Source organism: Pelecanus crispus, chromosome 11, assembly GCF_030463565.1.
Source record: "Pelecanus crispus isolate bPelCri1 chromosome 11, bPelCri1.pri, whole genome shotgun sequence".
Taxonomy (NCBI): domain Eukaryota; kingdom Metazoa; phylum Chordata; class Aves; order Pelecaniformes; family Pelecanidae; genus Pelecanus; species Pelecanus crispus.
The window spans coordinates 33,507,082-33,533,786 of NC_134653.1; the positions used below are offsets into that span (position 1 = coordinate 33,507,082).

General features: G+C 51.3%; 1 protein-coding gene across 1 annotated transcript in view; it reads right to left on the reverse strand.

Annotated features, from left to right (window-relative positions):
• NCOR2 (nuclear receptor corepressor 2) overlaps positions 1-4,628 on the reverse strand; it is a 182,696-nt gene extending 178,068 nt beyond the window's left edge. The window contains exon 1 of the mRNA XM_075719315.1: positions 4,524-4,628. Coding sequence (XP_075575430.1) covers positions 4,524-4,628 — 105 coding nt within the window. The remainder of the gene's footprint in view (positions 1-4,523) is intronic.
• Positions 4,629-26,705: the final 22,077 nt, after the last annotated feature.

Here is a 26,705-nt window from a genome sequence, read left to right on the forward strand (position 1 = left end):
GCATCGCCCTGCCACGCCGATCATGTCACTGCGGAGAGGAGCTCGCTCCTGCCATCTCAGGAGCTTGCATCTCCTTACAGCACCTTCCGCAGCAGACCGCCGGGTTTAACTCACCCTGCTCAGGCTGCTGGGAGGAGGAGCCTGGGCAAGGAAGGCACTCGATTCCCCCCAGGCCACCATTTGGCTAGGACACCACACCAGCACACAAGTTTGCACCAAGCCCTTGTCTCCGGTTCAGCAGACAAGGAAGTATTTATCATGAGCCAAGAAAAACGAGCAACCTGCCTGGGATGCTCCTGCACAAGTGCTGTTTTGCAAACGGGGAGTTTAGTGAAGGAACTACAGAGCCGCTCCCACACAGGAGAGGTGGCACGGGAGGGGGCATGGAAGTCTCAAAGCCGGAGCAGAGGGGTTAAGCTCACTTTGCCACCTCAGCTGAGCAGCGTGCCGGGAACAAGGCCAAACAGCACGCAGGAGGCGTGCCGAGCACCTCTTGTTTTGCAGGGAGGGGATGGTGCTCCCCAGCAGGGATCCAAGTGACGACGGAGCACTAATTTCATGTGCACAGAGCCCAGTCCTACCAATCCCCTAAATCTGTTTATTACCTCTCATAGGTAAAGCGCCAAAAGCACTCCAAAAGCAGAAGCTGTTTTGGCACGGAGGCTGCCGCACAAGGACACCCTGTGTGCCCTGACCCCCGGCATCGCCTGCAGCTGGTACCCGGTGACCCCAGCCTGCATCCGAAGCCGCATCAATTCCCGAGGCGCTGGATACGTCAGGGCCCTAACAGGAGAAGGATGGCTGGTAAGGAGGGCACAGCAAGAAACTGGATCCACGGGGGAGGAAGAGAGGGGAACCCTCCTGTCCCCAGGGAATATCGACCACGAAGGTGCTTTAAAAGGAAAGGGGGACTTGCGCTATGCAGGGCAATTGATCTGTTTACAGAAAATATCTGCAGGTTGCCTGAAAATGAATACCCTTCATGCAAAAGTTTCCTTTGAGAAAGCACGAACTTCGGACACATTAGAAGGTTAAGAGCATAAGTAATGTGGGGTTTCACCTTTAGCTAAAGGTCACGGAGCATTCAAACAATTACCCTGTTCCCAAGCTGAACATCACAGAAGTCAACTAAGCACCCCAACATTACAGCTAATTAATATGGAAAACAAAAACGTTTTCCCTGCAGTTTGGCCAAGAAAACCACACAGTGCTCTTAAGAAAAAAGTGCTGATTATTGGTGATTTTAGTTTTACCTAAAGCAAGTCAAACAACCGAGAGCCTTTTCACCAAGCTTCCTTCTTCCCTTTAAAAGCATGCACACTTGTCAAAGTTTTTTTACAAGACATTTTTTAGTCAGCTAGAATTAAGTCTAGGGTCATTATAAACTACCACACCATTTTCACATCTAGCCTCCCTGGCAGCTGTTGGGACCAGATGCCTCTCAGTGAGGAGGAGGAGGAGGAGGATGACACCCCGATACAGACGGGGACCAACCTACCCAGCAGAAGAGCCTGTTCGCTGCATCACCCATCAGAGCTCGGCCTGGATCAGACCCACGGGTTCACAGCCCTGCCCAAAGCTGGCACCTAAGAGTGAAACCAGCCAACAAACATCCTCACTCGACCGGTACTGGATCTCTTCCACCAGCTCCAAACTCAGCAGTAACTCCTGGAACATGCTGCTGGGAGATAGTGCCCATACGTACAAAGCATATTTCTGTTTGTTCACTTGAAACATGGTTTTTTCCTTTTTTTCCCCCCATTTTGTTGGATACTCCTCAGGTTTTATACAATGGGAGAAGAAAAATGCCCAAGCCTGCTCCTGCTGCCTTCTGCCCCTTCACAACATCCCCTCTCACTTGCCTCATCTGTGAAATCAAACAGCTGCAATCCTTTAAATCACTTTTCATAAAGTGTCTCCAAGCCTAAAATAATGTCACGGCTCATTTCTGAGCTCAGTATTCCTGCCGCGCCGCATTTCCCTGGGTGCGACCGTCACAGTTGGACTGCGATTATTTATTTATATTATAATAGCATTTGCAGCCCTGCTGTGCTCAGCCCTGCGCATGCGCCCAGGAGGTGACCTAGGGCGTTTCCACCGCCGGGATAAGGATCCCCAGGCTGACGAATTCCCAGTTCTCTGGAAAGGATGTCGTGGAACGCAGCAAACCAGAAACAAAATCTAATTAGATGCAAGACATGCTAGTGTCGGGTTGGTTTTGGCCTCTCTCGCTTTCTTCCAAACAAGCTCTCACTGTGCAAACACACCCCATGACAAAACTGACCTGGCCAAGACATGCAAGCAAATACCGCTGACTTTTAATATTAAAACAGCGCAGCGACTTCAAAGCAACTGGCCTCTCCTCTCCCAAGCAATCCCACCAGAGATCAGCTCCAGCCTCAGAGCCATGGCCAGGTTCCAGCTCACGGCACTGCCGAGCAAGAGACACGTGCTTGCAAACAGCTGAGAGTGGCAGGGCAGATCATGCAGGGACACGCTTGAAGAAAAGCTCTTCCTACCCTCCCGAGGAGAGGCAAAGTGCATTTGGTTTGTGTGGGGCTGGCACGCTCCTGCCGAGAGGAGCTTTCGGCTTTCCATCCAAAGAAATCTCAGCTCGGACCTCTCCCACATCCAGACACCTAAAAGGTATCACATAACTTCAGATGATTACACGCGGCTGTAAAAATAGCTTCTAGAAGCAAACGCCAGCAACTTCTTCCAACATTAATACGATAGAATAAAACCGGTATTCACTCTAGGCAGAGACGATGGCACACCGGAGAAACCCAGAGCTCCGTCCGACCTGCAAACAACTGCCCCGCTTGGTTCCTTCTGCTGTTGCGACACTAAGGGGAAGTAACCGGGGCTTGCAGGAGACAGGGACTCACCCCCGAGGCCAGGAGCCTTTCGCACTCTTCTAAAATCCGTCTCCACATTGGGTATTGAGGTTTCTTTGGTTGGTTTTTAAATCACAGCTTTGCAACAACTGCAGATGGTGCTCACCTGGTCACATCCTCCTCCTGCTCGGGTTTCGGATACAAAGGGAACTGGGATTTTCTTTTTGAGACAAATGCTCTCGTTCTGTCCCACCTCCCAAATAAGCACGCTTGCACCGATGGAAGCAAAACTCCCATAAATCCAACCAGGTCAGCGTGCCTCGTATCCTGGATGAAAAGCTTCTTTGTGCAGAAGGACGCAGGCCCCGAGCGATGTGGATGAGCCAGCTAACGCAGCCAAAAGCTCGTCCTGTGCCCTCCATAACGTTTCCATTTCAAAGCCTTTCCCAATTCCGGCTCTGTTCCCTGTGCCGCTCTGTTGAATCCCAGCAAAGAGGGCAGATGAAGGAATTTCACCCCTTCGCTGACACTTTGTGGGTTTCCAGGTTTTCAAGTCAAACCCTAAAATCTTCACAGCAGGAATTGTACCATTCAAGAGCCGCCACTGTCAGAAACGTAACCCCGAGGTAAGGTCTCCTTGCTAACTTGCGTCACGAGCACCTTGCTGGCTGCGGCCACCTCGCTGTAACCCACCAAGAAGCAGCTCCAAAGAACAGCCTCACCAGCCTGTGTCACACTCCAGCACCTAACAAGATTCATTTAAGCAGCTTGAGCTGACTAAAGCTGTTCCACTAAGCAGAGTTTTTTCCGTTAAGGGCTTAAACCTAAAACATTCAACCATCCAGGATGAGCAAGCACAGACATGAGTGACTCGGCACAGAAAGGAGAGGCTGAATCCGGGTGAATTAACCTGTGCAAGCTCTGGTGCATTCAACAAAACACAGCCAACAAAAAAATCACCACCAGCTTATGACTTGATCCAAGAGGAGACAAGACTACAGGTCAAAGGTAAGAGGGGGAAAAAGAGGGGAAGGATAAAACAGAAAAAAAATCAGCAGCCCAGTTTTCTTCTCGCTCCCCAGGAGTGCCACCAGCAGCCAGGAACGCCACGTAGAGAGGGGCAGCTCTCCTGACTGAGGGGCAGGCAGCAGGTTCGCCCCCAGCAGTCTGCCTGGAAATCGGGAGAGCTCTCCCGAGGGTGCGAGGAGCAAGGACCGGGCTCGCTGGGAAGCGGTAAGCCCACGCGTCGGAGAGGATGCTCGTTCCCTTGTGATTCAGCGCCAAGGAAAGGCCAAGCTGAAGAGGGCTGGAGGCCACGTGCTCCTGCTCCACGCGGATGGCCAACCTTCCCCTCTCCCCCCAAGCTGGCTGCTGCACCCAGCCATGGGTGCTCTTGCCAGGAAGACAAACGGGCTCGGGTGCTCGCAAGTGATGAGCCAGCGCCCGCGAGCATTGCCACAGCAAGTGCCAGGGAGAGAAAAGCTGAAAGCACCGTATGGAGAAAGAAAAGAGGATCCCACGAGAGAGGAACGATGAAATCCCGTACCACAGGCACAGAAACGGTCTGATTTCTCTCTAGCAGCCACATCCGAGACCAGCGCAGCTGAACCACTGCCCCGGCGAAGGGGACGCGCCACGCAGCTCCTACCCTGCGAGCGGGTAGGGAAGGAAAGTCTCTGGCCTTACCGCATGTGGTCGAGCAATCTGAACCGGATAGGACATGGCGTGCGGGGGGTAGCGCGGCTCGGCAGCACGCCAGCTCTGCGTCACGGGCTGCGTAGATCCAGACATGTCGAAAGAGCAGGCGCGGCGGTTGCTGCTTCCAAATCACCGACAAAGGATTAGGAGAGCCGAGAGCTTCTCTTCATCGTGTGTGTGCCTTCCACGTCACGCAACAACTGAAAGCAAACGGGAGAGCAGCAGGTTAGAAGTCAGTCCACCTCAGCCCCACGAGAGAGCCCAACATCAAGCCATGGGCCATCACCAAAACCCGACTGCCCTCGCCATCCTCCAGCAGCCCCGTTTTCCACTTGGCAAACACCACCGCCGAGTTTTTGCTGTAGATTACTCCTATCACAAGGAAGCCCAAATATAAGGTTATCCCAAATCCATCCCAACCGGCTGCCCCAGAAAGCCTCCCCCCAGCACCAGCAGGACCAGGCCTGCAAACCGCTGGCAATTTATTTGGGCCCTGTGGATCCACACCTCCAAGTCTCCTGGAGATGGGTTGTTTTTTTTTTTTTGAGGGGTGACTTAGTTCCCAAAAAACACAAGCTGGAGTTTTGGCACTTCAACACGAGGTCCAGAGGCACCAGGTCCCTCCTCAGCCCATCTCTTTCCCCATCCATGCTTTCAGGCTTCCACAAACGCTTCTTTCGGTGCCCTCCTTTCCGAGCCGTGGCCATTTTTGCAGCCACCTGAGGTAAGCCCCGATCTATGCGAGGAGGGACACCGGGCATCGACCTCCCCAGCAGCCCTCTCCATCCAAAGGGCTACACTAAAATGCAAGATTAAAGCACTCCGGTGGCACGTAAATGTTAGATCAGCCTTTCTGATCGGGACCAAGAACCAGAGAAGACACCGTGGGTATTTTCACAAACACCCCTGTCACCCACACATTCAATGCTTCACCACATGTTGCAATTCCTTCTGCAGCTGTAACAAAGTCAGGGAAACCAACAAAGCGGGAGAGTTACAAGTTGCCGATTTTTATAGATACTTCATGTAGTTTGTTGAGGATTTTAAGCCTCCTGCTTTTTGTCTGGATTTCAAGGACAGAGTAACAAATGTCTAAACGCTGCCCTTCATCGCTGCCAGTTGAAGAGGCATTAACCATTATTCTCATATTAATGGTTAATAAATTCCCACCGCTGCCTGGGCTCGGAAGATGCTTCCAGGACCAATCTTGGGAATGAGAGCCGCATCTTCCCAACTCCTCCTCCCCAGGATCTCTTCTTCATCCCACACAACGCTGAGCACACTCGCAGGCCTCCTCCCCGGCAGAGGTACACATTACGTATAGATTTGTGCAAGGTTTTCAGCAGTATCAAAATCTTTCATCAGCACACGGGGAGCAGCAGAGAGAGCTTCCAGCACCGTGAGCTCCTTGGCAGCATCTCCCCACGCTCCCGTGGTCTCTGCTGCACAGGGAGCACAGCCAGCCCGAGCCAACGCAATTTCAACCGAAACAGCAGTTGGCATGTACAAAAACGAAAAGAGGGTGGGAAAGGAAAAAAAAGAAAAAAAAAAAAAAAAAAGAGGAAGTTTTTCTTTCCCCCCCCCCCCTCCTGCGAGACCAACCACAGATCAGCCCGTGCTGATAAACCACCGCTTGCTATCTGCTGCAGGCAGGCACAGGACCGCCTCGCCGGTTTGCCGACATCCACGCGCTGCTCGCCAGCCAGAAATAAAATCAAACCAAGGCAACGGTCCCCGGCAGGCTGGGCACGGCAACAACGGCAGGAGTAAAGCAGCCGAAGGAGGGCCCCTTACAAAGAGGCAAAAGTTTTACAAAAATTGTATTTTTCAGCAAATTCCCATTAAGGCCGAAGGATGACAGACAGGCAGAGACATCTCCATGCTCCAAGGGTCAGCCGAGCCTCTCTGGCAAAAGGTATTTTGCCAAGTTACGTATGGGAAAACATACAGCAAGGTTTGGCTCTCAGGGCAGCAGAGGGGGGACGAGCAGGTCCCCTCCCGCTTTCGGCTCACTCCCTGCACAGGAGCCGGGATTCCCCCTGGCCCTGCACCCACACATCCCCGCCCAGCCCCGGGGTGCCTTACCTGCCACCCTGGTCCCGGGCACAGCCCAACCCTCATCCCGAACCCGGGCACAGCCTCCCCACGCAGGAGCTCAGCGCGCTCGGTGCAATCCAGCCCCGGGGCAGGAAAGCCCCTGCACACACGGGGGAATTCAGAGGCACCCAGAGGCACGTATTTACACTTCCAGTATGACTACCCCACTTCCCCTCGTGCTTCCGACTGGACAGGATTTTAATCACCGATTCCCACCCAAAGCCGGGGGCCACACTCGGAGCACTCAGTTCAACACCCTCTCCGCTCACCCTCTGGGGACACACCATTGCCCTCCCAGCTCCCCACGTGTGCTTCTGTCGGGGCAAACCCTCCCTGCAGCTGCCGAGGACACGTGCACGATGCTCTCAAGGGCTCCAAAAGCTCACTGGGATCTGCAGAAGTTTAAGGTACTTCCCTAAGAGTGGATTCAAACTTGGACATCTTGGCTTCCAGCCACCTAAGAGTTAATTATCACATGTAAAAATATATATATACAAACACACACACACATATGTATATACACATACTCCAAGCTGGGGGGGCCCATAGCCCTTGGCAGCTTTCAGCAAGCCAACTGCTTCCCTGGAAGCTCAGCAGGTGGACCCACACCATGCCACGGCAGCTATCTACAGTAAAAGAAACAGGATGATTTTTCTTTTCTTTAAACTCTTCAGCTCAGAAATTCAGCTTTAAAACTCAGCACCAAGCGCAAAGCCGCACAGTGTCAAGCTTTAAAACAGTTTAAACGCTTTTTGCTTCTGTCTGTGCAACCAGCAAAAAGAAAAAAAAAAAAAATTAACTCTCTACTAGAGGGATGCAGAGACACGGGGTGAAATGACAGGGGCCAACAAAACCGTCCTGCACCAAGGCACACCGCCTGCGAGCCATGCCGTGCTGCCGGTGCGCACTAACCGCAGGCAAGCAGGACCACAAAAGGTTTTTTTCCTTACGAAGGGCAGCAAATAGCACCTCTGGCTCAACAAGAAGCCTTGCAAAGCCAGGGGTAAAAAACACGTGCTTGCAAACGGGCGAAGCGCTGCCCATGCACTTCCACACCTGCAAAGCACAGAGCAGCAGGTCGGCAGCAAGATCTCAGCGCAAGTCCATGGCCCTGGATGCTCTCCACCGCAGCTGGGCTGTGGGCTGGAGCCAAATGAGGTCACCAAAGCCACGGGGGCAGCTCCACAGATGCCGTCGCCTTAGATCCCCTTTTTACGCTCCATGTGCAAAGAAAGGGGCTGCTGCAGCGTGCCCAGCACCGCACCGCTCCGGGGAGGAGGAGGGTCCGTGTCCAGCCGGCAGCTGGGCTGTGGGTGCTCCCACTGGGGAGCAAAGTGGGAGCAAAACACCTTGCTGGGGGTGTTCGGGTGCTGCTTCCGAGCTGGGTGCAGCCGGGACGCTGCTTGGCCACCTATCCCCAGCAGAAGATCCTGGGGTGCCTCCTCATCCGCAGCCTTTCATTAATTATTTTTAAGACAGGAACACAAACAATAGGAGCAGATTAATGGAAAGAAAAGAGAAACAGTGCAGCCAGGCTCTTTAAATCTTTAAGATCGAACTGTTTGGTTCCTACTTTTCTCAACTGATTTTGATGAGGAACAGACATTGTCTCACAGGAAAAGTATTTCCCCCCCAGTTGGAGTCTCCATCAGAGCCTGTTTTATCTGCAGACCTGCGTTAGCCATTACAGCCCTAGGTATGAGGAGATTTATAGCCTCTGATCAGGAGCAGGAGAAAGCCAGGGGTTACTGGCAAACCCAGCACCAGGGCTACGACACGGACCAGCGGAGGAGGCGAGAGCCCGCGGAGGCTCCTGCACCCATTTATTTCCACCTGTCTGGGAGACTCCCAGGATCCTGCCCCACCGCCGCAGCCTTCAAAAACTCCCCCCTCCTCCCCCCTGCCAACTCCACACAACAAACCACCACCCCCCTGCTCCTCTGTTCCTCCTCTTCATGTGCCATTTACTGTCTAAAATCATTTCTCCATCACCTGTTCTCCCCAATTTACACCACGAGAGCACTCTACAAGCCGCTGCAAGTTGCTGCAGGCTTGCCAGCACACAGAGGAGCTCTGCCTGCACGCCCGGCTGCCCGAGCGCCCGCCAGCTCCCAGCAGCGTACGCCAGCTCGGGCGCAGCCCATGCTAACGGGGTGTACAGCACCGGGCCAAGCAGACTCGTGTCCAGCCCAAAAAATGGGCACGGACAAGCTCACGATGCCCCGCGGTGATCTACAGGTTCACAGCCAACGCCGCTTAGACACAGAGCTGTGGATTCCTGTGCCAGCCCTTCAGCCCAGCTCCTGAGCGCAGCAAAAGCACACGTTGATACAGCCGGGACCATGCAAAAACCCTACAGGTCTAAAATAAGGCTTTGCAATTAAATTGATTTGCAAAAAGTTTAACTGACGTCATTCAACACGCTTGTTGCTCTGCAAAGTTAGAGCCAACCCTCCCAATCGGCTCCGTACTCCTCAGGGAGAGCAGAATTCCCAGGTGAGATCCCTGCCTTGCCGCTGACACGACATAAATGTGGGCGAGTCGCCGTAATTACCCCATGCCTTAGTTCATCTGTCTGAAAGGTGAGAACAACAAGACACTCCCAGCTCACAGAAAATACCAGTTTATCCATCCTTATAAAGGTTTTAAAGATCCCAATAAAAACACACTGCTCAAGTTCAAAGCGAGGACGTGCTGAAATAAGATTAACAGAATATTCGGTTTCTTAAGTCCAGAGTAATGTTACTCAACTTGTGGTCTACGGACTATGGATGGTCTACAGAAGACGTTAGGATGTAGCCCACAAAATGACTGCAAAAGACCTTATTAAAAGGCAACGACTCGCACCACCGTGCTATGCAGACAAGGCAAATAAGCGAAATGCTGCTAGTACTCACCAGGGCGCATTTAATTGAAGAGTATTGACAGCAAAGCAAATGTTTAATTACATTAAATGATGCAAGTTTTTGGAAAAAACAACCAAGTCGTCTTTATGCAAATGCTAAATACACGACGATTTTCCTCCTCAAACAAGAAAAAAGGTGTATATCCTCCAATCAACTCATGTATTGTGAAATAAAAGTTAAGGAGACCTTTGTTTATAACGCTTAATTAATACCGAGCTATAACATTCACCTCTAAGAGACCAACCAACCCATTACGCTTAAAAAACCCCGGTGCAGACTTGTGAGCGGCCCAGCAGAAAAGCACATTGCCTGTCAGCAGCCGTCCCACAGCTCTAGATCAAAACCAGACCTGAAAAGCAGTTTGAGATTTACCCACACTTGCTTTAAAGGACTAGTGGAAGCAAAAATAATTAAGATGCGATGAAAATGGGTAGAGAGAGGTTCCTAAGAAATGCACCACAATGTAACGGTAATGGATTTGTCTAATCAATATGTGCATGAAATTTTCTTGGAAGACAGTTGACATTATACACAAATATTTGTATGTACTGTATCTATTAAGTCCTTTCAGTAGGAAAGCAGGCCATCTGCCATAAATCCAGGGCTCTATTCAGAATAACAAAGACGACAATGTCAGTGTCTGCAGCCCGGGAATCCACAGTAGCGTTCAATCACAGCGGGGCACAGAGGTTTTAAATTAAAATAGCAGCACAGGGTCAACAGGAAAGATCAGGCACATCCTGAGCTCCGTGGCATGGAGGAGAGGTTATTTCAACCCCAGGGGCCAAGGCCCGTACCTGCATGTGATCTTAAAGCATTTTTCTTGCTTTGGAAGATTGCAAAAGCCAAGCCAGGCTGGCATTGCCCTGCACATCACAGCCAGACCCCACGGTTCCTCACGTGCACCCCAAACAGCAGTACCCGAAACGCTCTCGCCCTGTTCCCCAGCTTGCTCTGAGGTCCGCCCGTCGACAGCAGCCCTCCTCCCTCTGCTCTTTTGGCCAGATGACTTTTGAACCGGATTAATTTCCTAGCCTGACCGATGGTGCAAATGCACAAGCAAACAATTACAGCAGCAGATCTGGGGGAAGACGCGGCCTTGCAGCAGCACGACGGAGCTGCCCGGGGCAGGATGCGACCCTTGTAAGAAGGTACAACCAGTCCCTAAGGCCACGGAGGGGATGGCAGAAGCTCAGGACCTGAAGTCTCTCGTCCTGGTTTGCTGCCTCCTTACTGGAAGCTCTAGGCTGCACCAGCGCTCCCGCCGCGGCACGGCTCCACGCAGAACCGGTTCTGATCCCCAACGAAAGGTGACTTCTCTGCCCTGCTCCTACCGCTGCCCAAAGCAGCAAAGCAGGATTTGCGACTTGTATTTCTCCTTTTCAATCTTTCCAAGCTATTTTGGGCACGGGCCCCACGTTTAGCTCTGCCCCGAGATAACCTTTGCCAGCATTTGTCTACAGATCTTGGCACCGCAGCTGCACGGAGCAAGGTCAGAGGGCTGGGCTTTGCCAGCCCCGCTCCCGGTTGCGCTGCAAAAGGCAGATCTGCCAGACAGGCTGCTCTCGGCGGCGACACGACGCTGGCCTGACGCTTCTGGCAGCGGAAGGCACGCGCCGCGTGCTGCAGCTCCTGCTGCTAACAGCCCTCGTTCAGACCCCGACCCTCGGCAGCGTGACCCGGCTGCTTGGAGCAGATGAGCCATCTGCACCCCCCGCCAAACCACGGACACCCCTGGTCAGAGGAGCGCCTGCAACGCACCCCGCACGGTTTAGGCACCTCCCAGCCTTCGGCAAAGAGGCTGCAAGTAACCTCGCGACGGCTCCCAGAGGGACACGTATGTGCTTAAATGCACAAGGCTGACCCACTTGTCTTTGCAGGAGCGCTCGGCCGTCACTCCCCAGCTGCAGGGACGCTGTCTTATTGCAACGCACGAGCCACACGCCAAGCGCCAGCCTGGCCTCGGCTCCAGCATCGGCATGGCTGGCCCGAGTCTTTGCTTTTCCAATCCTGCCATCAAGTGCCTCTTGCCGTACTCCCGTCGTCGGATTTTCCCCTCCTAATCAAGGAAAACAACTTAAGCATCTCCTGTTTTTTGCAGCTGAGATCGCAAAATCACGCAAGTGACCTGCGGATCATCCGGACAGCGCGCTCGTCAGCAGGGATGCGATGGCAGAGCTGTTCCCATTATGCAACGGCGCCGCTGCTCCCGTGCCAGGGCACCCGCTGCCCTGCAAACCCATTCCCATGCCGCTCTGCTGGGAAGCGGAGAGAGCCGGCACGCACACGGCCGCACGCAGCCCGCAGCTACTGACTGGCAGCTGCAGGCTAAGTGCCCAAAAGGGACACTTCATGTAATTAAAGATAGTGACAAGGAACAGCGAAAAAGAAACCCACACTTAAAAAAAAAAAAAAAAAAAAAAAAAGGAGGGGTGGGATTTGGATCCATGCACAGGCCATTCATGAAACAAAGGAGTTATTTTAAGTGTAGGCTGGAAATAGGAAACAAATTAGACCATGTGAGGCCTTTGTTGAAGATGATCTGCAAAGACAACTGGAAATGCCTGGAGAGGAAATGAAAAAAAAAAAAAAAACCAAAACCAAAAACAAAACCAAAAAAAACCAACCCAAACATGGAACCACCCGGGCACTGGGACTGCAAAGGGAAACAGGGCAGGGGACTAGAGGGGGAGAGGAAAGAAAAGGAGTGATGGTCAAACGCCAGAGCACAGATTAGGCAGCCAGAAAGGAGACAGATAAGAAAACCAGTGCAGGACAGCAAAAGTGAACCAGCAGAACTGACTAGTAAGACTTCAGGGACGGGAAAAAAAAAACATGCTGAAAATGCCCCATTTTCTGATGGAAACCCAGCTGAAAGCTCCCAATACAGAAATGCAAAAGCTGAAACTAAAAAGCACATCTGCCAGGCAAGAGGGGCTGCAGAGGCGCAAACCAAACCCTCCTCCTGTTCTACCGAACCCCTGTCTGGCAGCTTGAAAGGGTGCAACGCCCGCCCCGGGCTGCCACGTCCACCCGGGATCCAGGGCGGTTTTAACCGTGGGACAAGCGCGGGCAGCCTGTTCCAGGGCAAAGCTCCCTCTTCAACCCGCCAAAAACCAGGGTAGGGTTTCTTCACAGCACCAAGACTTGCCTTTTCTGGGAGAAGAGCAGGGAAGGACAGACAGTTCAGTACTTCACCAGCCCTCCAAGTCGCTCTCCCTGCGAAGGAAGCGTCCGCACAACCAGGGGATCCTCGCCAGCGCTGCTCCCAGCGCCGCAGCGGAGCGTCCCGGGAGCGGGCAGAAGGCAGGCAGCTCCCCTCGGCCCGGCGGGCTCTTCCTTTCTCCGGAGAGCAAATCTCTTTTCAGGGTAGCGCAGACTATCGCCGGAGCACCCGCTCCCGTCTGCTACCCCGTCCCCTCCCTGCACACGCTATACATCATCTTTTCCACTTCAGCTGCCCCCCCTCTTCTTGCATTAAACATGGGCTTAAATACTGTAACCGTTACGCAGTACTAATCTCAGTTTGATAAACACACACAAGCAACTTTAAATCAAGGAAAAAAAAAAAAAAACCAACAAAAAAACCCGCAATTCCTTGCCGATGTGCAATAATGATATAGTAACCGTGCGGCTATTTCAGCCACGCTCCCAAGTACATTAAACAGCACATTAACAACCATCGCTGAAACAACACATCATCGCTACACCCATTCGCAGCTCCCAGGAGCTGAGCTAACCCCCAGACTACCCAGATAAACAAGGCTTTTAAAATGCAAGGGAGATTACAAAGCACCTGCGAGATTTATTTATATATTTCGCACAGAACACGCTGCTCATTTGATTTTCAAACCCTTCAGTTCACACTGCTGCAGAGACAGGTCCTCTGATGTCTTGGGCACGTTCATGAAAGCTAAAGGGAGTCATCTCCTCCAGATCCTTTTGTTGAACAAATTACTCAGCTCAGGAGTGACATTTTCGATTATTTACATCCTGAATAAAGGAGGGAAACTCATTTTCTGGAGTTCCTAAGATAAGTTCTTTGAGGCAGACTGTACTGCTAAACATTTTCTCCTTTCGCACGTTCCCCATTTCAAAGACGACAAAACATCTTCGCCTGCTAAATTATTCCTTTTCTTTCATGATCCTCTAATGACTCAGGAGTCTAAACTTCACACAAGGATCTTTGAAGAGCACCGACTGCCAGCATAAAAGCTGAACTATTGTGACAAACTGCACAATTTAATGCCTCCATAGGAAGACATGTGCAAAGGAGCAAAATTACCCTAGGGAACCGAAACAAAGCCTGCAAATAAATGAAATGACCTGTAAACTAAGGTACTCAAAAATATATGAGATGCTATGCAGCTGTGCCATAAAATATCACTAAAGAAGGGAGTCATTTGGGAGCGGAGCTGTTTTAAACTAACCCGTTTTACTCCAGGTTTGCATTGCAGTCGCTATACTTACCCAGCACATCGCTGCACCTCAGACGCAAGATGGGAACTGAAGTAACGCTAACTGAATTGCTTGTGATCGTCTGTCAAATACCAGCTCTGAACCCTCCACTAGGCCTTTCTCCTAACATCCCCCGGGTAATTACTAGCAGATAGAGTCAATTTTCAGCCCAGGTTAATAACCGAATTCCAGCCGTTTGTTCCTGCACGTTGCTGCTGCTTTCATTTCTCCCCAGGAAAACCGATGAGAAGTTCAAGCTCGCTGGTGGCCCAGCGAAAGGAGCTGCTCATTAGTTTGCAGCAGATCAGCTGGAGAGACAGGTCTAAGCGGTAGGAGCCATTAATTGGGTATGTTCTGCTTTCCTTGTCTAGGTAATTAATAGCTTCTAGACAGAAAGTCAAAGCCTCTCTAGAGGCACCAAAAAAATTTCAACATTTGCATACAACGTGTAGCACCTTGCAGAACGCTGGACAATTTGCAGCGAGGGAAGGGGGTCAGGAGAACATCTCCTCCTCCTCCCGTCCATCCCCCTCTCAAACAGCCCTGTACACAAACCAACAGCACACTTCAACAAGAGCCCTGGCACGCGGCGAGTGCAACGCAAAGGGCTTCACCCCTTCTGCATCCACAGGGGAGTCCTACCCTAAAAAGAAGGAGCCTCGCACAGCTCCAGCTCCCTCCAACGTCACTCAAAGGCAAATGGCGTTTCGCAGGAGCCGAGCTTTGGGTGATGTTTCCACAGATGGACATACGGAGCAGACGGCGATTCCCGATGTGTTTAATAACTGAGCCCGCGCAAGTGGGCAAACGGGATGTCAGTGCTTCCCGGCCAAGCTCAGCCCTGCTGACAACAGGCTGCCCAAAGCCGTCAGTCAGTCCCGGGCAGATCGGGAGTCCCGGCTTTCCCATCAGGACAGGTCTCTAACTGCAACCTGGTCATACCCTTTCCTTGGAGCAATGGGTTTCAGCCTGTCATTTACGGGCTTCTGGGAGCCCGTGGACTAGTTTGAAGGAGTCCTTGAAAGGTGGCTGAAATTCACGCTACAGAGATACGACAGATCTCGAAGGGTCCCCTCTTCCACAGGGAAGCGATGGGCGCCGGCAAGATGGGGTCGGAAGCCTCTGGCCTCCCTACCCCGTCGTACCAGAGGGAAGGGGAGCGTTCTGCCTCGTTTCCCAGGAAAATGCCCAGTCCCTGTGGCTATCAGTCCACCCTGTTTTGCAATTGCTGAACACAAAGCTAATTATTACTACTTAAAAAAAAAACCCACCCAACAAAAACCCCTCAGCTGCCAACGCCAAGCTATTCCGAAGATGACTCGATGGCCCAATGCACTGCTGCCGCTGTGCAGGCACAAGCAGGTACCTCCCGTCGCCCTGCACCTACCTGCCCCGGGGCTGAGGTTTCAGATGGTTCCTCACCCTCCAACCCTTCAGCCACAGAGCAGAAAGAGAGAAAAACCACGAGGGAAACGCCTGACGCAAAGCAACCCTCACCAGCTGGGAAGCACCTCTCATGGGCAAACAGAAGCTCTAGCACAGAGTCATTTAATTTGGACAAAACTGGTCTGGACAAAATCATCAGGGATGCTAGCAGAGGGAATAGCAGAGTCATAGTCCCAAGGTCAAATACGGCTTCTGTGGAGCTACAGAAACAAATTACAGCATGATAATCTTTCCAGAGTCCATCTGGGGGGTACTTAAGGATGTTTCTCAGCACCTTCAAGCACTGAGCTTATAACCTTGATGAAGGCCTCAGATTTAAATGAAGATGAACTCTGGCTACCCACAGCAAGAAAAGACGTGGCATCTGGAATTGTCCCTGCTACGGGAATGAGTGTCCCTTGGTATCAAGTTGACACAGGACAGCTTACGCAGGGATAACGAAGAGGATTACCGTCCCCAAATCTCCATCACCTCTGCTTGGGCAGCTGAGCTGCTCATGAAACAACTGCAGTTAACAGCCCTGGTATTTTAATGGGAGTAGCCAACAAGGGTGGATTTCACTTAAAATAGCTGCGGTGCCCACGAGGACGCTGCACCGAGGCACAGACACAGCCCTTCCCGCTGCCCCGTGGGAGCCCTACCAACCCCCCAGAGCCCAACGCAGGGCACACGAATCCGGCCAAGCCCCCTTCCCCTGCTCTTCACACCCCACCCGCCCTCGGCACCGGGCACAGGCTGTCAGCAGTGGTCCCGTGCAGCAGGCGAGGTCTCCCAAGCGGTCGTACAAACACGACTCCGCTCGGATGCCGCGACTTTGCAGATCCTCCTCTCGGAGGGAGCGAAAGCCTCCTGCCAAGCACAGACCCTGCCCTCGCAGAGAAACTTGCTGCGGGAAAGGTACTGGAAAACACACTTCTCCCAGGCAGAAGACAGCACAGAAGTGACGAGTCCAGGAAAAAAATTAAAAAAGGAAACCCAGTGCTTTTTAAATAGCCAAGAGGCAATAACAGCACTCCAGGTGTAAAGCAGTCGCAGCAGGGAATATTCCTCTGCGCAGCTGGTTAGCGTGTTCCTGGGGTTTGGTTGGGATGGGGGATTCCTTATTTGCTCACCTTTTGAGCCGCAGTTCCAGAGGATTCACACCAGTGGGTACCCATTACAGCTCAGTAGGCACAAACATGCCACTTCCAACTGGAAGCATGGCAAGTTTCTCTATTTCCCTTGAAAATCCTACAGTAGGCTAAGGGGTGCAGGTGCTTTTGGGCACATTCATGTGTCCATTTGTATTACTACCCATTCTGTGGACATTAATACAAAAGTACTTTACAAACTTAAGGAATGCTTAAGCAAGGAAACCCTGAGAAAAGGGGTAACTCTCCCATTTTTAAATCGTACAGGAATTTTTATGGACAAGCATAACTGCCCACACCTTCCCCCCCGCAAAGCTCTGTTGCATGCTTTACCCAGGCAACTCAGTCTGCTTTAATACAAAACACTTGACCACAATTTCAACCGATGCAAGAACTGCCTGTCCTGCGAAAGGAGCAATGTCATCCTCCCAACAGTTGGGAAATAGTGGGTTTCCTACGCAATCACTGCCAGACTCTCCCAGCAGCTCATGGGTGCTGCCTTGCGGGACCGAGATGACCCCAGCGCAAGGCTGCTGACTGACTTAGGCAGGCAGGATAGGGAGCTCCTTAGTCCTCCTCCCACAACTCTGGTTTAAGGGGTGTGGAATGGCTTAATTATGCCCCTCAAGGCAGGAAGAAGTCACTTGTCTTTAAATACTCAGGGTTTTATTGAGTTAACATGTTTTAACAAGGTCAAGGCTTGAATGGTAAACTCTTACCCAAAGGGGAATTCGCTGCTTCCCCCCTTGCAATTCATCAGCGTCCACCACGCGTTATTTCTGAGCCCTGGGTTAAAGTTATAAACTTTCCAGATGAAGAAAAATCAAGGGGAAAAAAAAATATTTAAGCAGTCGGAACGGGTGAAAAACCCTTCACTTTTTTGCCATATCTCAGTGTCCCAGAGAAGCACCTGGCACTCGAACACAGCACCCACGCACATCCCCTTGGAGGGGACCGCGGGCAGGGCAGCGGGGTGCCTTTGCCTCCCACCACCTCCCACCCAGCATAGGGGTGAGCTCCGGGACCCCCCACCCGGGACCCCCCCCCCCACCCCCCCCAGTTTAAATCCCTGTGCTTTTGGCAGTGAAAACAGCTGCAGAACAGCTGGCTGGGAACCAAACAACAGCGCACAGCCCACCGTAGCCGACCCCTTCTCCCCGCATCCCCTACTGCATGGCTGGTTACTGATTAGTAGGAAATCTCCAGAAATAAACACATAAATATTGCAGGCAGATGCTAGAGGTAAGCAAATGAATGCTGAATTGTTTGACAACATGGAAAGAGCAATATAAATTGCAGCCTTCCCCAAAATCACCTCCTGGCTCCCCCAGCCCAAAAAAGGCTTCCCAGTTTTGTTTTTACATCAGCCAAGTAAGGGCAAGACCATTCCCACATCCCGTGAATCCCCACATGCTCGTTTCCATCGCCAGCCCGGCCACAACATTACCAAGTCTTACAAACTCTGACTCTGGAGGAAAAGCACACCGTTACCTCTTCGAACATACGCCATTCATCGAGGCAGATCGTTTCATTAACCACGTACAGCAGAAAGTCACTCGGTAGGCAGGAGCGGGGACAGATTGAAAGTCAGCACATTAAACCAACAGCCCTTCCTTGCCAAACTTCACCTGCTTCCTACGGCCCCGTGAGAAAGGCAGAGCATCGGGGACGTACGTCGCTCAGCCTGCACTTGAGAGGTTTTACTCATCGTTCACTTGAGCGTCCCTCAGCAGTAGTTACTGACCTGAGCAAAAGTGGCATCAGACATAAAGCAGCTTTAATTTCTCCATGCAGGAGTTTGTACTGGGTTGGCTGAATTCGCTTTTAAATCAGGTCTGCTTAAACTGGAACAGGTTTCCTGCTGCAATTCAGATATCCCGTTACACAGCTCATCCCAGCAGCCAGCTCTGTACAGCTCAAGCAAATGGAAAGTTGAGCAGTTCATGGAAAAAATGCTTCTATACACGGACAAAGAAGGCAGATTTAAAAAAAAAAAAAAAAAACCTCCTATAATTTTTTATGCAGAATTTACCTTTAGATTTTGGTAGTTAAATAAAGGTAAAGCCAGGTTGGATGGGGCTTTGAGCAACCTGATCTAGTGGAAGGTGTCCCTGCCCGTGGCAGGGGGGGTGGAACTAGATGACCTTTAAGGTCCCTTCCAACCCGAAGCATTCTATGATTCCATGATTCTATGAAAACCCAGGAAGACAACACACTTCCAGACACAAAGCAGGATGCAGAGCTTAGCCTGCACCTCTTCTCTTTTGGGGCAACCTTCCTCCTCTCCCCACCACCACCCCCAGCCTCTTCAACTAAGTTCAAATTTGGCACCGTGTGCCTCCAAGCAAGCCATCCTCCTCCCTTTATGATTTTTAGCTCCCCCAGCACAGATCAGAGAGGGCCGCGGAGGGAAGTGCAGGACGCCAAGTCAGCGGGGATCTGCGTTAATGGTCACCGGCACTGCCGGGGCTCTGCTCTGTATCAGCAAAAAGCTCTGTCAGAGCTGCTCCCGAGGACAGCGTCCGCAGGCACCGGGCAGAAGCAAGAGCATCGCTTGCTGGTTCCCAGATCCGGGCTCTGTTCTCAGGCAAGCACAAGACGGACTCGTTCCTCGTCGGGAGCAGGGAGGGATCATTTTACCGGGGAGCTCGACGCCGGTACCGGGTGATGACAGATTACACAGACCCGTAATGCCAAAGCAAACAGGGTCCGTCCCAGCAGACAGGAGACGCGCAAGGTAAACACACCACCACCAGACCAGCCCCGCGGCTCGCTCTAAGGGAGCTGATTGTACTTCTGTGCCTTACAACGCACCTAGAATAATCTGTAACAAGGTACTTAAAACTTCAACACACGTTGAACTAAACTAAAATGTAATTTCTGTCAACCTAATAGGCATTACAGGTCTACAGTGTATTTTATTAGCTAGATGCTAAGGAGCTACATCACATCAGGTCACATTTTAAAAGTTGCAAATAGTTTATAAAGGCTTAATCAATCATTAAATAGGTGTTTTAACAAATGGCTAAATCAATCATTATAACCCATACCTCTAAGTGAGCTATTGGCCTTTATAATAATCTGCAATATCTCCAGCTGAGGTTCTCATATCTACCTGTAAGACATCATCATGTTCCGGACCTAAAGAATAGAACACCCTATCTATCACTTCATAACTATTTGTACGTAGACTTTAATGCAAATATAGGCCATACATGGTCATACTTCACGTAGGGAATGTTAAAAATACAGATGAAACATTGCAGAGCACTAAAAAGTGGTCCTTTGGGATGGCACTGGAGAATATTTAATAAAGTCAAAAGCTGCAGGCTAATTTCCCCCGAGAGTTCCCATTTAGTGCCTGTCGCAGTGAGAATCCATCACAGACGGCAGCGATTCACCCACACCAGAGAGAAAAACCACCTCTTCTTCCTTCCCCGCTGCCAGCCACCAGGATATCACCTTCGGTCAATGAAGGAAGCGTCTCTTCCAGAGCGCTGCCTACAGCACAACGCTTCTCAGCCGCTGCGAGCACGGCTGGTGAACCTCGCTCGCTCCGCAGGCTGCAAACCTGAGCGTTGGCAGCGGCTTCCAGGCGGCTGCGAACATCCCGCCGCAGGCGAGCGTTCGGAGAGGAGAGAGGGCGTCTGTCTGCTCGGATGCTTGCTCAGCTTGGAGGAGGCTCCTGAGCAGCCGGAGGCTGCATCCAGCGCCAGTCGCCCCTGGCTCGGAGCGGGAGCGGTCAGGACTTCAGGAATCGCGCACCCCAGGTCTGACCCGCGAAGGGAATCCGAGAGTTTGCTCCACCGACCCAAAGAGGAGCCGACGCTCGGGAGCCGCAGTTCCCATCCTTGCTCTTTGGCTGTATACACGAGCAGCCTGTGCTCTCTCCTCCAAGGGGGAACTTCTGAAAGCAGACAGGCGAGGTGACAGAATGAGCCTCACATCTTTAGATGGAGCTCTTAACGCTAAGATATTTAATGTAGCATTTCTCAGGGGATGGGGGGGCAGGAAGGCAATCAAGTGCACTCCCACCATCCTCCCCAGCAAGGAGAGACCAGATGTCTCGCCTGAGCTCAACCTGGGGCTGCTGCTTGTCTGGGAGGGATGGGAGGAGAAAGGGCCAACCGAGCAGAAAGGGAAGTATCTCTTCAACAAGACAAGGTCCCTGCCAAGAAACGCACCACTAGTTCCTCATTTGCTTTACCGGGAGAGGTTAAAAACAATAAGCGCAGAGGCACACAGCTGGAGCAGCTGTTTTTAATTCCTCACTGCTCACAAGCAGCAGCTCTTCCCCTCCTGCTCACCCACCTACCCTCTCTGCTGGCATCCGGCGGTGGGAGCGCAACGCCGAGGGACGGAGCAGAGCCCTTCCCGGGTGCCGGAGCCGTCCCTCGAAGCTCCCACCCCAGCCTCTCTCATAAACCTCCCTGGGATGGGTTGCCATCAAGCTCTTCCGCTTGCTCCTGGCTTGTCATTCGTGCCAGGTAACCTTTGTAAATACTTCTTAGCACTGCCAAAAAGCAAGCCAGGCTGCAAGAGATGCAGGGAAGCCTGTTTAACGCATGGACCGATGCATTAAAATAACCCCCCCTCCTCTGGCACTGCTGTTCTCTTTGGCACACCGACCTAAAGGTTAGTTATCAGGAGGTATGCAGATTTCAAAGTAAAACCGCTAAACTTTAAACCATTTAAAAAGTCTGTATCGCACCCACGTGTGCAAAGGGGAGAAGGGAAAGGCATCCTGTCTGCTGGTTTAAAAAGATGATTTCAGGTCCCTGTCCCTTATGCAAGGAGAGGTACTCAGCTAGGATAAGATCAGCCACTAAGCAGGATTACAAATTTATCTTTCCTCGGTAGTGTGATCTTCCCCTAATAATCATATCACGGAAAATAATATAGAAAATATTTTAAGAATTGCATTTTGAGTCACTCGCAAGGCACGAAATGCTCACATGGCAAAATCTTTCCTTTAACTGCAAGGGTGACGCGAACCACCGAGGGGGAGCACAGACGCAGAAAACAAAACACCGCAACCCCGGCGTCAACAGCAGCACGGGAAAACGCAGACAGCGCCGAGGTGCTGCAAATCAAACCAGCGGGGCTTGGTTCAGAGGGAAGATGCGAAGCACCACCAGCTGACTCACCCCGAGAAGCTGGGATTTGATGCGCTCCGCTTCCGACGGTACTTCTCTGTACCTGTAACTTACATCTGGGCAGCTCCTTCCTGCCCCAGGACTGTAAAAATCGACACAGACACAGTCTAAGACATCCAACCCCTTCAGAGGATAAAGGGCAATTTTTATTTTCTCGCTCCCAGCCCCAGCCACGCGCTCCCTTGCGCCAGCACTGCACAGAGCGGAGGCGGCTCCAGGAGCTCAGCTGGCAGAAAACTACCCTGCGCCTCCCGATGTAGGTACAAAACTTTAAACCAACATTAAACTTGCAAATAAACTTTCAGAGACCACAACTGAAATCCGTAAGCCTCTACGCGAGTCTAGTGGTTTTGAGGCTGGATCAGAAGTATTTTCCAAAATTGTGCTGGAAATTAAAACCCATATGTGCAAATAATGCAATTTAAGGATGCGGACTTCCCCGTTTCCCATCACCATTTGCACAAAGACTTCAACCTCATCCCACTAATCACTGCACCCGGCAACAGCGGACTACTCCATCAATGACATCATTGGCAGATTTGATTACAGTGCTGATTACATCATCACCCACAAGAGATTATGCAGCTTTCCAAATGGCACCAGCAGCTTCTAAATAGCTTAGATAGAGGAAGCTACGAAGGACAGCTATAGTTAAGAAGTCTCGCGCTGTTAATTTAATATACGGACGTTCAGCACTATCTTTTGGAAATATCAGTACACGTACAGAGTTTTTTCACGTGCCGTTGCTACGTTAGCGAGCCGGCACATGCTTATGAGAATATTTTGGTTGCTGGAAAAGTCACACACGCACGCGAACTCACTGGGAGCGAAGAACCCTGCGACAAGGAGGCCAAGACCGAGACTTTGCATGAGCGAAACCAAGAATGTCCTCTCTGGTCGCAGGGGAACAGGCAACCTCAGATTTGCCAAGTGCACAATAAGCAATGCGTGCACTGAACCATCTCTTTCCAGGATGGGAAAAATGCTTAGAAAAGCCTATTTAAATGACTCCCAGCGGAAGATAACAAAGTTTAATAACAGGAACTCAAATAAGAACCAAGCACCCATTACAGAAACTGGCACTGCGCGGCTGGGAACGTGAGGACAGCGTTTCGCCGTCCCCACGCCACACCCCAGCGTTAGATCTGTCACGGGTAGCTGCTTCTTGCTCAGCCTTCCCTCCTCTGTGCGGACGACTATTTGCAGCAACAGCATTAGAGCAACCATCAAGCAGATGCTTAAAAAATGCAGAATGACGTTCAAATGACATCTATCCGTAAATCAGCCCAAACCACAAACATCTGAAGAAGATTTTCACTTAATCCAATTTACTGTAATCTCTCTCTCTAGTTAAAATGACAGAAATGTCAAAATGGGACTTTACTCCTCTGTCAAAGCATCTCACGGTGAAAAGGAAAATAAGCAGGCTCTCAACGCAGCACCACTTATTAGGTTAGAAATGTCAAAACTGTACTTTGATTCTCACTATTAGCAGTCACATCCACATGCTGTGCCCTTCTGTTTCACTTCATTTCCCCCAAAAGCGAGCACAGAGCATATGCTCGACGCCAAGCAGTGTCTAGGCAAAAACTCAAGTTACCCGTTTTTCGTTTCTGATGACCTCACGCTCATCTCCGTTCGAGGGCACGCAGAGCCTCTTAGGGTCTCTCTTGTATCACATACAAACAGTCTTATTTACCATCAAAGGTCTCAGGAAGACTGCCTTCTACTGCTTCCAAAAAAAATAAAACAACGATCCAAGCTTCTCAACAGACCAACCTCAAATTGCTTTCCCCCATCTCTCCACGTTAATTAGCAAACGAGGTAATTGACTCTCTGCCCGGGAGTTAAGCACATGTGTGTGTCCGCATATATATTTCCGTGTGCAAATGTGTGTATCTTTTTCCCCAATGGTCACAAAAATTAAGCCATTATCCAAGAGTCCAGGAAAGTGAAAGAAAAATACCTACTGTCAGGAGCGGGGTCTTCATGCATTATTTAACAAGAACTCTGTTGGCAAAACTGGTGTTGTTTTTATATAAAAGCTAATAGAAATTGTACCTCCAGGTGTCAAAACACTGATGGTAATTCCTGCTGCCTCAGACATCTTGATGTTTCAATTTTAGCAGTATGAGGAGCCTGCAGGGAATCCAAGAGGGTAAAGTGCTTGTACTCAAAGAGAAGCAGAGAGAAGGAGAGCCTTTTTATTTCTTTATAAAGGGCTCAGGGGAACAGTTCTACTCACTGGAATTATCAGATCTGGTTCCCTTGCTCCTTCCCTTCCTTGAAAGAGGAAAGAGCAAGATAGGCTAACAAGGAGCGATTGTATCGTGTCGACAGGGAAAAAAAAAAAGAAAAAAAATCAAGTCTGCTAAGGAAAAGCACAAAGACAAAGAAGAAGTGAACAGAATATATCGTGGAGGTGCAGCAGCACAAGAGCAGCTGCAATTAACAGGATGCCTAAACTTCCACAGAATGGACAAGCTGTGATAGAACAGCAATTTTTTTTTTTTTTTTTTTTTTTTTTTTTTAAGTTTGTGCCTAAAAGCACAGCAGCACAGCGGGCCTCCCCCCAAGTCCCCTCCCTTACTAACTTCCAACTGCACTTCTTCATTTTCTTCATTTTCACCCCTGGTGCCAGGAAAGATGAGAGCTGTATCTCTACCCGCACGAGACCAAAGCCAACGCGGGCGAAGCTTTAGGCTGCTGACACCAGTGCACCTAGGGCCCTCGGGAACTCATTTATACGTAGAACAGCTACCTGCTAGTTTTCATTTTATAAAAGGATGTTAGTTCCCCACATCAGCAAATGGAAGCGGCTCCCAGACTTTCCTCCCAGATCTTTACCGTCCTTGCAAAGCACTGCAGCTGCTGGCTGACCGGCCAGTCTTGGCGTTTGTCCTCTGCTCAGAAACCCCCAAGGTCGCAGGCGATGTCTCAACTGCCTCCTCCCATCCTCTTCCCACTTCTTAACCTTTTCACAGTTTCCTCCTAGATTCACTTTGTATAACCTGCGGTGGAAGCAGCTGCCCACCTCCGAAACCCACGGCTGACAGGCGAGGGATGGCTGCGTACAGCACCCTGCACCGCAAGTACACCGGGGGAACGAACCCGTAAAAGCAAACCCACGCTTCCACCCAGTGCAGCACTCGCTGCCACGGGCTTTACAAAGGTAGTGGAGGGAGGAAAAAGAAAAAAAAAAGAGCAAGCATCCACCTCTCTTGCTTTCTCTCTCCACTATCTGCACACCTTCTGCCACCCCACAACTCCTCTTTGTCTGACGCAGCAAATATTTCATTTCTGGACTACAGCACAAATTACTGACTATTTACACCCCTTTGGGCCAGCTCTGAGGACGGGACCACGCAGAACCGACTCAGCCCATTGCACCTCTCCAGAGCTACGATGGGGCAGCGAGACAGTAAAAGCTGGAGATGCGTAAAGCATCATCTTCCTGACCGCCCCTGCAAGGCACAGCAAACTGGCCAACAACAGAGCCATGGCAAAGGCACGAAGCAGGAAGTACGCCCTTAGAAAACGTCAGTTATTCATTTATTATGGCACCTATGAAATAGTTGTTTCAGGCCAACGCCCCACCTTAAAACCACACATGGTCCAGGCCGCCGTCCCCAAGCACCCCAGCAGAGGCTGCGAGGAGGGCAGACCTGCACAGCCTCCAAAATCCATCCTCCTGGGCTGCAGCTTCTAGGAGAGCCCCAAGGACGACGATCACGGTCCGAGCGCTCCCGTTTCCATATCGCTTCCACCACAGAGGACAGCAAAATTGGGATGGTGGAGGGGATGGACGAGGAGAAAACAATAGCTCAGGAATTTGCAAGCAGCTCAGCATGGCGTTCAAGGGGAAAAAAAACCAACTTCTCCAGGCAGCCACTCAGCCAGGGACACAAAGATCTTGGAGACGTCCTTCCTTGGGTCGTGAACTTTCACAACCCCGCTGCAAAAACAGCGCTGAGGAAATTCCCAAGGAAAAGTAAATGGATACAAGTGCAAGCTGAGCCGAGGAGCGCCAGAACTGCTGCCAGTCCCATTCTGCCTAAGCGCATGCCCAGCCCTTCGCACGCACGCTCCTTCCAGCCGGCAGCCCACCGGGCAGCGCGGCCGCCCTCCGGACCCGCATCCGACGCATCCCAGGTCCCGCCTCGCACCCGCCGCCCTGGAGCATCGCGGGGACCGGGCAGAGACCAGGGTGCTCCCCTCCCACCCGGACCTGCATCCTGCAAGGTTTTCCCAGGCAGCTGTACCAGGCCCCCTCGCTACTCACGAGTCCCGCTCAGGCATCACTTACAGCTCGCTAATATTTCAGGGACTGGCGGTCATCACTCCCACCCGCCCCGAGAGAGACATTTGTTGCCTTCTTGCTCCTCCAGCCATGTCTCGCAGTGCGTGGTATAAACTTTAAGAGGCAATGACCTCATCGGAGCTGGGAAGAGGGAGGCGGGGGGATTGGCTGCTTGCCACCTTCTCATTTTTCACATAAAAAAAAAATTTATGAGAGAAAGCCCATTTTATTCATCTAAAAAAGAAAAAAAAAAAAAAAATAATTCCCATTAGAAGCAGCAGGCCTGCCTTGGAGTGCATCGCTTGCACAGCAGCTCCCGGAGCGGCACCGACCTGGCGTGGTGCGGAGTGGGACCCCCAGCACCCCGTGTACCCCCTGCTCCAAGGCACAGCCCCCCAGCACCCCCGGAGACCCCACCGCTCCGCCGACTACTCAGGAAACATCAGGCCACGGTGCACGCATCCCCTCTCGTCTTCGTTAAGGCTCAATTCCCCTGTAAGCGGAGGGATGGACTTCCAACTCCAATTTGTAACCCCTCCAAAAGGGCAATTAAATAGGCAAACCCTAGCTGGCGACTGGGATTTCGGTTCAGCTCCCTGGGATCGGGCCATCAGACAGAGCTCTGCGGTGAGCAGGAACTGCAAGGCATGTCATTAATTTTGCCCGGACGTGTATCG